The 12,565-nt window shown below is 42.3% G+C and overlaps 1 protein-coding gene across 1 annotated transcript in view; it reads right to left on the bottom strand.

Moving 5' to 3' along the window:
• The window catches only part of LOC129710387 (G patch domain-containing protein 8-like), a 150,258-nt gene that overhangs the window by 67,962 nt on the left and 69,731 nt on the right, over positions 1–12,565 (bottom strand). Inside the window, 1 exon segment of the mRNA XM_055657351.1 lies at positions 7,502–7,588. Within this exon segment, the coding sequence (XP_055513326.1) occupies positions 7,502–7,588 (87 nt within the window).

The raw sequence follows: 12,565 nt of genomic DNA, 5'->3' as shown, positions 1-12,565 counted from the left end.
TCCTCTGGAGTTGGAGGGGGATGGGGGTATTGTGCTGTTTGATTGCCCCCTGCTATCCCAGGGACAGGGAGACAGGACGTTCACCGAGGGCGGCCTGCAGAGGTGACAGCGGAACCTCCGGTCGGTCCTCGAAGAAAGGGAAACTAAATCCCCATTCATAAAAGAGAAGGTGAGGGTACATTGCGCAGGAGAGTAGGGATTCCGAGACAAAGTTGAGTGAGCGTTCACCGAGGGTGGCCCGCAGAAGTGACAGTGGAACCTCCGGTCGGTCCTGGAAGAAAGGGGAACTAAATCCCCTTCATAAAAGAGAAGTGGAGGGTATATTGCCCGGGTGGGTATATCGCCTACCTGGAAGAAACCGGACATTTTTTCCACGATGTCGTCTGCACACCAAAGCTCACGTTTGGCGCTAAACATGGCACGCCAAAGCTCACGTTTGGCGCCAAACGCACGTCGCCTCTGCTGCACACGGATATGAGTGTGAAAATGTCGCCTTAGGCCGCCTAAGGGCATGTAGCCCCGCTAGGTTGACACGACTGCGAGAGGTGATTCAATGCTGCGGTCACATTTACAAATTCAGGAATTCATTCAACACACTGCATTTCATACAGACATTTATTCTGCAAGAAAAAACTCCATTGAAGACTCAAACTCGCGACCGAGGAACTGCCGGGATCAAGGCGCAAACTCGCGACCTTGCGGATATGAGCCGAGCACTCTACCACTGAGCCAGCCATTAAAATCTACGCTAAAAAATTTCCATTCCGAAGGCCAACAAATTCCGAATTACGAAAAGTGTCTGGTCCCAAGGCTTTCGGATAAAAGGTTGTGCACCTGTACAGCAATATAAAATATTTGGCAAACTAGCAGAAAGTGTTTTGCAATATCTGGCAAAAACAGTACATTGATATACATCTGATGTTCTGTGAAATGGTGATTCATGATAGTTAAACTTCCGACGTGTACAATTGAAAGGATGAATTGATGAGACAAAACAGAAAACAGATTTCAATTTAACTATGCATTCATCCAGCTACAATATGTAATGAACAGAATTAATAAGTCAGTATGTCCCTTCATTAATGATATCTGTCTTAAGCAGTTTAGACATCCCAATAATTAAAACAGCCCAATAACTAAAACAGTTCTGACATCCTGGTGAAGCAATTAGCTTTATTGTAATCAAACTGTGTATTTTGAGAGTGGTAGTTTTGTTAAATTAGTGATCTATTGAGTGTAGTTTATAGACAAAATGTACTTTATAAATCTCAGCCACAATATTGAGTAGATTAGGCTATGTACAGCGATAGCTTACTCCCATTGGGCCATTTTTTATTTTAAACCCGCTATCAAGAATGTTGGTGGTGTCACTATCTTTGTTTTTTTCACACCACATTTCCTATCTATTCTATCTTTTTTTCAAAATACCACAACACATTTTGGATTGTTGTAGACAAGGTTTAATATAGGCTTTACTTTCTACCCAGACCATAACATCGTAATCAAATCACTGACCCCTAGTGGTCTTCATGTTTGTTATCCTCGACATCTCCCTGAACATCTATCAATAAATGCAATTTGTAATTCCAATTGGAAGCAAATGTTTGATGTTCCAAACACATCATATTAGTTTAAATTGAAGTTACTTAGCCTGTGGATGTTAAACTGGGTTCTTCTGTCAATCTAAAGTCAACTTGACTCAAACACTTGTTGCTGTTAAAATCAATTCTTTATTCAGCTGAGACTAGTCTCTTGAACCTTCCAACACAGAGCTGATGCTCTGGGGCAGGTCCAGAGAGTAACTTTGATACAAACTCATGGCATTTATATAGGTATTAGACATTTCAGATACAGAGGGTATGACAAGCTAGTAACCAATCATCTGAGTCCTTCTGGTGATTTACAACATCAGTCACATGATCCTCCTTCCCTGGCCTCTTTACAACCTTTGTTTGCCCGTGGTATAACTATATAACTTTGCTTATTTTATTTCAACATAGCAAAACCTCAGTAGGCTCTTATCAAAGACCACTCCTCAAAATATAAGATACATACAATGATCACACAAGTCATACACACTCCCCATACCAAGAAGAAAGATATTTCTATAAATCTAAACAATTTCTATATGTCTAAAGTGTACCTTTCTACTAAGACAATACATTTCATAATTTGTTTTACTACAATTTCACAGTTTGAAATACTTTTACCTATGTCTTTAAACCATTAATTATATAAGTTTGCTGAATTACAGTTTCTAAGTTCAAAACGCACATCTCCCATCCAAGGATACATGGGTCGTAAATCTGTCAATTTACTTAATTAGTGTTTGGTTCCAGGATACAGCTTCATTCACTTAACTTACATACTTCATACAGCTTAACTTACGGCCTCCCCTTCTCCTGTTATCTCTGGGAGCTGTATTTCCAATCTCTCTACGAGGCCTTTTACAAATATTACAAATGATCTTCTTCTCCAACTACTCCCCTTCACATACATCCTAATTCAACATAGTCAAGGCTAACTAAGGGGCCTATTATCTCAAACTCAGCACAAACCTCACAGCTCAAGAATGTCCACAAAGAAAAGAACAACTGCCCTCTGGACTAAGAAGAGGCCCCTTTTCAGTTATCCATTTTACAACACAATAATACCAAATACAATTTCCTCCAGTGCTATAATTGCCTCAGCAAAAAACCTAAGCTAGACAAGTTCAGGTTCAGACCTCCATGTTTTGATTCATCTTTGCCTGTATGTATGTGTCTGTTTGCACTTTATTTCGCTATGAAAACCCTAAGCTTTTCCCCTGCAAAGTACCTAGCTTATATAAAAAATCACTATCCAAGCGGTTCAATTTATATATTTCCTCATGGAAATCCTAACCCATTTTAAGGCAAATCATTTCAGTTATTCTTAAATTCCAGACTTGGTTTACACAAGATCCAGATTGCTATCATGCATGAACTTCAAAGTGACGTAATGTGTCCTCCAATGCTGTACTGCTCTGTTCTTTATATCTCAGGGTCTGAAGAAGGGTCTTGACACGAAACGTCATCCATTCCTTCTCTCCAGATGCTGTCTGTTCCACTGAGTCACTCCAGCTATTTGTGTCTATCTCAGGGCATTTTCCAAGTTCCATAACATACATGCATGTAGCTGACAAAAGTGATGCTCAAAGCTTTCAAGTTCAAAACAAAAGCATAGGTCACACCTACAGCAGTAGAAACGTACAAATACTGGTCACATGCCAGGTATCATTGTTATTTTACTCTTTTGCCCTTCCCAAGGTCTCCAAATACAGTAGGATACAATTTCATTAATTATCCTCTGGCATTTTGTTCATTCTATCGGAGGAGCATAGGTGAGTGCAGAAGGCTCCCATCACCATCGGGAGTAAATCGATCTTTGGCACTTTGGACTTTTAACATCTAGTCCTGTGTATTTGTAAACATTAGCCAAGCCTCAACAGTAACTGAACATTGCAGATTTTCCCACCCACCCTCCCTCTCTTCTATCCCCCCTCCCTCTCTACCCCCACCTTCCCTCTCTACACCCCTCTCCCTCTCTACTCCCCCCCCCCTCTCTCTCTCTCCCTACCCCCCCCCCCCCCCTACCCCGCCCTCCCTCTCAACCCCCCCCCCCCCCCCCTCCCTCTCAACCCCCCCCCCCTCCCTCTCCCCCTCGCTCTACCCTCAAATTCAGATTCACATTTATTGTCACATGCACCAATTAAGGTACAATGATATTTGAGTTACCATGCAGCCATACAATTAAAATAACACAACACAATTAAAATTAAGGATGGAGTTTAACATAAACATCCACCACAGTGATCACTGTGATGGAAGGCAATAAAGTTCAGTCAGACTTCCTCCTTTTGATCACCAGTGTTTGGGGCCTTGTCCCTCCGCAGTCGCCGCTACGGACGGCCCGATGTGCAAGCCCTCTTGCCGGGATGATCGAAGCTCCGACTCCTCTCTATCCCCCTCACCCTTGCCCTCTCTACCCCCATCCCTCTCTATCCCCCTCCCCCTCCCTCTACCTTCTCACTCTACCCCCCTCACCCATTCTCTCTACCCCCTCCCTCTCTAAGTGGATAGGGCGAGGCTGGGGAGAAAAGGAGCAAATGAAAGCGAAATTAAAGAAATCAACGTTCAAATCCTGGGTTGTAAGTTGTCCAAGAGAAATAAAAGGTGCTGTTCCTCCAATTTACGTTTGGCCTCACACTGACAGTGGAGCAGGCCAGGGACAAAAAGGTGTGTTTTGGAATGGGAAAGGGACTTAATTCATTGACCTGATCCATTATAATACATTTGACATCAACAATACATTTGTAAAGGTCCCAGAACCTGACTGCTATTAGACAAAGCTCCCAGGTTTACTATATTTAGATGAACAGTCTGCAGACATCAATTTGGATTTGTGTCATGATTATAAAACAAACAATGGAAAATAAGTTTGAAGAGAACCATAGACCAGTTTCCAGAATGTAAATGGAAGCAAGCAGATGGGAGACTGATCTCTTATACCACAAACCTTGCAGCACCTTTGACGCTGAGGATTCCAAGTGCCCCATCATCACTTTGTGCCAAAGCCACTAATTTACTACAACATTTCAACATTGGATATTTTCCAAATTGGAATTCTCAGATTTAGTCCACTGGCCAATGTTCCTGATCAGTAAACCATGTGCTTAATAGTGCAGGAAACCAGAGAGAGGTGTTCAAATCCCTCTAAGGCATCTGTGGGATTTAAATCCAACTACCTAAATAAATCTGAAGATGGGTCTTGATCCAAAATATCATTGATCCACTTCTTCCAGAGATGCCGTCTGACCCACTGAGTTGCAACACCTTGTCATTTTTGGTAAACCAGCATCTGCAGTTACTTCTGTCTCTCTCTTAATTAAGATGAGTTAGTATTAATTATAATATAAAATCAAGAAGGGGGGGGGGTTAGTGTGTGTGTGTGTGTGTGTGTGTGTGTGTGTGTGTGTGTGTGTGTGTGTGTGTGTGTGTGTGTGTGTGTGTGTGTGTGTGTGTGTGTGTGTGTGTGTGTGGGGGGGGGGGGGGGGGTCATGGTTAGTGTGTGTGTTTGATGCCACAGGCTGTGTTCCCCACCCTCCTGCCCCCCCCCCCGTCGAATCTATCTAACGTTAACGGGGGCGGTTGTATTCCTAGTATATCGTGATTTTCCATTATGCAAAACAGCATATTCTGTGCAAGCATGAAGAAACGTAAATTGATTCAAATTGTATTTACTTATTTTTCACACAATTTCCATGACAGCTAATTTTATTGCCATTCTCAAATGCTTGGTTAGTGCTTGTGCATTCTGCATTGGTGCAGTCCCATTACCTGCAGCGCCTTACCGTGGGAGTCCTATTCCTATACTCATGCTGATAGCACCAGAAGTGATCTGGAGATCATAACCCTTTGGTAGGTCCTGCACTCTTTTAATGATATGTCTTTTCACACTATTTCAAGATTGAGTCATTATTATACTGTAATATGAGCAGCGGCTCTGATAACTTGGAGCAAGGTGAAGGGGAAAAGATTTAATAGGAATCTGAGGGGTAACTATTTCACACAAAGGGTGGAGGGCGTATGGAACAAGCTGCCAGAGGAGGTAGTTGAGGCTGGGACTATGCCAAACTTTAAGAAACAGTTAGGCAGGTGCAAGCATAGGACAAGTTTGGAGGGATATGTGACCAAGCACAGGCAGGTGGGACGAGTGTAGCTGGGACACGTTGGCCGCTGTGGGCAAGTTGGGCCTGTTTCCACACTGTATCACTCTATCACTCTATGGCAGGACAATAAATTTGCCACTAAGCTAATACAACTATTCACCAATACTCAGCCAATTTCATAAATGCACCGTTACTGATTCTTTGATTTTCTTTCTGCGGTTTCTAATGTTGCTTACGAGTATGATCAATTCAAGTATGATCAATTCAACAATCACAAACGGGTTTACTCTTCCCTCCAATAAACCAAACACATGGAACCAAACCCAATTCCTGATGTGATCAGAAAACCTGGGAAGACTGTTCAGGGGTGAAATACAAATACTTTCCAAAGCCACAATTTGGAATCATTAGGACAATGGAAGTAGGTACAAAGGACTAGCACCCTCCAAGCACCCATTCCAGTTACACACCAATCCTTTACATAGATCATTACCATTGTTCTGCTAGCATTGAGATAAAGGCTTGTATACCACCGGGTGGCGCCAGCAACGGCTGCCTCGCCAACAGTCTGTTTTGTCCTTTTCCTTCATTGTTGTTTTTAGTATGTGTTAAATGTATGTTTTAGTGTTCTTTAGCTTATTTTATGTGGGGGCGTGGGGGGAAACTTTATTTTAATCTTACCTCGACGGAGATGCATTTTGTTTCCGTATCGTATCTCCATCCATACTGCGGCCTAACATCGACGAACTGGCGGCTTTTGTCGGGGACCGACTTCGGGAGCTCCAACCGCGGGAGCCTGCGGACTTCCCATTGCGGAGCTGGCGATCCCTTTGCCAGGGATCGACCTCGGTACTCCAACCGCGGGAGCCTGCAGACTTTAACATCGCAGAGCTCACGGTCCCTGGTTAGGGACCGACTGCTGGAGCTCCAGGCCGCAGGAGCTTCAATCGCCCCAACGCTGGAGCTTCGATCGTCCCGACCGGATGGTTCGATCGCCAGCTGCGGGAGCTTCAATCGTCCCGACGAAATTGATTGAGAATAAAGAGGGAAGAAGATTAGACTTTATTGCTTTCCATCACAGTGAGGAATGTGGGGAATCCGCTGTGGTGGATGTTTATGTTAACTTATGTAGTTGGTTGTCTTGTTGCTTTTTTTTAAGTATGTCTGTATGATAATCGAGTTTCACTGTACCTTAGTTGGTACATGTGACAATAAACTGACCTTGAAACCTTGAAATACTGGATTTCTATACCTCACAGCAACTGTTCAAAAGACAATCAAGAACAAGGTATAAATCTTAGTATAACTAACGAAGCCCATGATCCAATAACTGTGCATATGGACTATAAAACCTCTAACAATTAATCCTGAAAGAAATGTATTTTAATACTGTTCAACTTTAGGGATCCCCACCTCCTTAAAGGGTCTGTCCAGCCGTCAAAATATAAAATATATTAGTTCTAAATTTATAAGCAGGCTTAAAAATATTTTGTGTATAAACCCAATACAATAGCATTTTGACATTAGCCAACTCCTGCTAATTTGGTAAAAGTCTAATCATAAAAAAAACTATAATATGTAGCATTTCCTGCAGTTACTGAAATTAAAAACACATTCACAAAATAGACATATAAGAGGATCCAGTCATGGCAAGTTACAGCTGTAATATTAGGGGACTTTTGTAAATTCCAGGTTTGCTTGATATATTAAGATTTATGCCTCATTGTAGCCAGTACACATAATGGCAATTCATTTTAAACTAAGATTAATGGGCAAGCTACAGTATTCACACCTCAAAACATCGGTCATTACCTTATACTTTTGCCTGAGTTCTTCAGTATCTTGTTTCTCCACTTCCATGACACGGCGCCGCTCTGTTGCATCATCTGCGTAATCAAGCTACAATAAAAGAAAAAGTTCTCACAAAATGTGTATGGTTGAATGAAGTGGGAAACAAAAATAACGCAAAACAAATATTAACACATGCTTTGACTCGATCCTTTGCGACAGGTTCTTCATGGATGGAGTCATCACTGACAAAGCCGGCTTTGTGCATCCATCCTAATCTAACGTAGATAGTCAATATACTATTAGGTATAGAATTTGTAGAAAGTAACTGCAGATGCTGGTTTATGCCCAAGACAGACACAAAGTGCTGGAACAACTCAGCGGGTCAGGCAGCATCTCTGGAGAAAAAGGATGGGTGACTTTTCAGGTCGGGACCCTTCTTCAGACTGAAGTTACTAGTTTCTGAAGTTATGTAGCAAGTTTCAGTGACAATACGAAAGTATGTATTTCTCAATCGAAATGGTATATAACTGGGAGAGGAACCCGAGGTTGGGGATTCAAAATGCTTACCAATATTAACCTACGAACAGGTCAAAACATTGGTAGGTATATAAACTGCTACAGAGTATACTGTAGATGGCACACATTACAGTCATGAAGATGGAGAGAATGACTATTATTCAGAAGCAATTTAAGTTGAATTAGACCAAATGTTGCATGTACAAATGGCATAAACAAATCACTAATCCCTTTATTAAAAAACTTTTTGCAGGTATTTTCCAAGAAAGGAAATAGCGAGAGCGTCACTACCCAACTCCCAGAGCAAGATGGTGGAGTAATTGAGGTGAACAACAGTAAAACTCATGTTTCGTTTTTACCATCCCATGTTCTAAGCACTTTTGCTAAATCCTGTTAAAAATTGAAAAGGATAAATTTGAAAAACAAACTATTTCAGGACTTGAAGTTATTACTTGTTTATCAGACAATCAACTGCATAAACCACTTATTTTCGCTCATGATAACCCATCTCAACCTCATACATGCTAAACTTAGATGTGCAGATCGTACCACAAGGTCGAGGGGGAGGTCTCTGACAAATCTAATAACATTCATAAAGGTTCATGCAAACTGACTGGCACCAAAATAGTATGTATGCAATTAATGTAAATTTTAATAAATGAACTTGCATATGCGACGAAGCAGTAAGAGAATCTTAAAATAATCAATTATTAACATTGTTGCAGTTGCACATAACAGGGTACCAAAAATGCATGCAATATTTCTGGATGAAGAGTCAAAATGATTTTACAGTAGGATAGATAATGAAAGAGAGAAAACTGTTGGGAGATGGATTGCAAAGAAAAAAGTTGGGTTCATATGTAAGATCTTCAGTGTGCAGGAAACGATGTCTGTCAGGACGAGGGACCTTGGTATGCCAATTCAGAAAAAGGGCATGGAGTCTGAACAGTATCTCCACTGTGACGTATATGTAATGTAATATGTAATGTAAATGCCAGTGCCCCTTGAGGCCAAAAGCAGAAGCTGGCGAATGTACCTGTGCCTCGTGACTGAGGTCGTGACCTTCTAGAAGTTTCAGTAATTGCAGATTAAACCTTTCCAACAAGATGTCGGACGTGTATTCATTGTGCTGGTCACAACAGGGTCATAAGGAAGCCATTACATCCACCACATCACCCAAAGCCACCAGAACAAATTATTCAGCTTTCATCATGAGCAGAAATTGACTCCTTTATTCACTTATTACAAGGAAAGATAAATACTGGGTTGACACAAAATGCTGGAGTAACTCGGCGGGATAGGCAGCATCTCTGGAGAGAAGGAATAGGTGATGTTTCGGGTCCAGGCCGTTCCTCAGACTGATCAGAAAGATAAATACTAGTACACATGGTTTACCATCCTTCACCAAATGGTCATTATTCACAAATCTTATCAATGTAGGAGTAATATCCTTGCCATTATCTGACTTCCTCATACATTTTCCTGGAAAATGAATAACCTTGCTTACTAACATTGCAGAAATTTGCAATAAACACAAATCTATTTTTAATCATGGAGTTAAACTACACAATAGAATTCCTATCAGCCCCATCACACCTCTGAATATAAGGAAGGATACCCATTTGCTTAATCTCTTGCTTCATCTTGTAGGCTTCAGTTCACAGTCAGACCACTAGATGGGGCATGCTGGGAGCTTAAAAAATCCAAACTGATTTATACCAACCAATAGAGATATGAAACGGCAGCAACATCAAATGTAACCCCGAGGGTAAAGTGAGAGGTTTTTCTACATCAGTTATGTTTTCCCTTTCTTTTTAAACCACAGGAAAACAAAATTTTCAAATCTGCATGGTCATTTCAAATTTTGAACATTAAGTAGAAGTGACTACAAAACGATGTCTGGATACTTTCAAGAGAGAGCTAGCTATGGCTCATAAAGATAGCGGAGTCAGTGGATATGGGGAGAAGGCAGGAACGGGGTACTGATTGTGGATAATCAGCCATGATCACATTGAATGGTGGTGCTGGCTCAAAGGGCCGAATGGCCTACTCCTGCACATTGTCTATTGAATCAGATTTCTAAAAGTATGCACACATTATTAATGTAATAGCCCAATAAATCATTCAATTGACTCCATTTATACCTCGTCATGGGCGAGACGCTCGTGTGGACCTGAGATTCTGAGACCGATGCCGTCTGGAGCTATGCTCCCGGTAGGGCCACCCACGGCGGTAGGTCGAGGTAGAAGTCTCTGACAAAGAGCAATCCAACCAAGACCTCAACGGTGGAACAGGCGGAGGACGATGGCTGACCCTAGTGAAGCGTCACAACGGCTGGGTAGGCGGATGAAGGCTGCAGCAGAAAAGGGCCTCCAGTCGTCTTGGACTCCATGCCACTGGATCCTGACCCAGATCTGTCAAGGACTGTGGGGTGGCTGTCTGTGCACCAATCTCCCCACTTTAAACAAAGTCACACACAGGCGTCCTCCATATAGGGAATAATACCCTGGAGACACCCATGGTCAGCCATGACCGAGGGGGGCCTTAGAAGAATACCTCACGCTGCCTCGGCAAGGTCAGCAGTAAAATCAAGGACAGGTCACACCCTGGCCTCCCCCTCTACTCCCCTCAGGCAATTGGTATAGAAGTGTGAAAATGCAAACCTCCAGATTCAAGGACAGTTCCTTCCCACTGTTACCAGGCAACTGAATCACCCCACCACAAAGAGAGAGCAGTCCTAAACTATTATCTTTGGTGACCTCATTGGTGACCCTCGGGCTATCTTTGATTGGACTTTATGTTATTCCCTTATCATGTATCTGTACACTGTAAATGGCTCGATTGTAATCATGTGTTGTCTTTCCGCTGACTGGTTAGCACGCAACAAAAGCTTTTCACTGTACCTCGGTACATGTGACAATAAACTAAGCTGAAATGAACTGAAAGTGCAAGCATACATTTTTACAAAAGTGAAATCCAAACTCAACAGTCAAGTAACTCAGTATGATTGAAACATAATGTATATCAAAATTTATCAAAATCTATCATTTTCTTTAATTTAGTTTTCAGGATCTGGGTGGGTGTCAGTGACAAGGTTAATATTGACTGCTTTTCCCTGGTTGGCCCTAAGATGGTAGCGATGAGCCACCTTCTGTTGCCGATCAAGACATTCCGACACACATTTACTTTAGACTCTAGACATACAGTGCTGCTGCACCCGCTGAGTTTCTCCAGCACTTTTGTCTACCAGTGCGGAAACAGAACTTTCAGCCAACTGGGTCCACTCCAGCCCAGCGATCAACACACACACCAGCACTATCTTACACACTAGGACAATTTACCATTTTACTGAAGCCAATTAACCTACAAACTTGTATGTCTTTGGAGTGTGAAAGGAAACTCCAGAGCACCGTGAGAAAACTCCATACAGACAACACCCATAGTCAGGATCGCACCCGGGTCTCTGGCGTTGTAAGGCAGCAACTCTACCGCTGCACCACTGTGTTTGGGAGTGTGAGAAGAGGGGAAGTTGAAGGATTTAAATGTTAGGAAGAGTTCAAGGATTTAAAGCGAGCAACAATGATGGATGGCTGCTATATTTTCAAATAGGATGGAGTGAGGATGGGCAACTTGGAGATGGGTGGTGTTCCACACAACCTACTGCCTTGTCCCTCTTGGGCTTGGAAGTCGTGGGTTTGGGACAGAGCAACTTAGGTGAATAATTTTGTAGATGGTACACAATGCAGCCAATGTGCACCAGTGGTGGTGGGGATGAATGTTTAGGATAGTTGATGTGGTACCATTTGAGGATGTTGCTTCGTCATAGATGGTGTGGAACTGATGATATTGCTAGAGCTGCGCTCATTCGAACAACAGCACTCATTCCATTCCATTCCTGGCTGGTGCCTTGTACATGGGTCCTTTGGGTATCAGGAGAAGAGGAGAATAGTCAGCCTTCGACTCCTCGGTTTTTGATTACGTGGCCGGTTGTGGTGAATTTATGCTCTATAATGGAGGACTCAGCGGTGATGTCATTAAGTCACAATGAACTGCAGATGCAGTAATTTTGAGCAAAATGTCAAGGGATGGTGTCTAGACACCTTTTTAAAATTATTTGGATGTTGAAACGAGTAACAGCTGATGCTGGTTTACAAAAAAGACACAGAGTGCTGGTTTACAAATAGAGAGCAATAAGAATTCACCTATAACCTGCCACGTTTTGAACTGCCCCTCCTCTCTTCCAACTTTCTTCTTCCCCCCACCCACCCTTCCACAATTAGTCCAAAGAAGGGTCCTGACCCGCAATGTCACCTATCCATGTTCTCCAGGGATGCTGCCTGACCTGCTGCATTACTCCAGCACTTTGTCTTCTTTTGAAAATGAGCATTGCCTGGCTCTAAGGCACATATGTTATTTGCCACCTTTCAGTTCATGACTGAACATTGTTCAGGTCTTGTCCCATGCCATATGAATTGCCTCATAAATGACAAAATGAAGACAAAAAAACATTCTTAAAACAAACCAATTTAAACCTACCAAAACTTGGACCTAATATCTCTAATATAATTT

The sequence above is a fragment of the Leucoraja erinacea genome, chromosome 27 (genome assembly GCF_028641065.1).
Source record: "Leucoraja erinacea ecotype New England chromosome 27, Leri_hhj_1, whole genome shotgun sequence".
NCBI classification, from domain to species: Eukaryota; Metazoa; Chordata; class Chondrichthyes; order Rajiformes; family Rajidae; genus Leucoraja; species Leucoraja erinaceus.
This window is presented reverse-complemented; position numbering and strand designations above follow the sequence as displayed.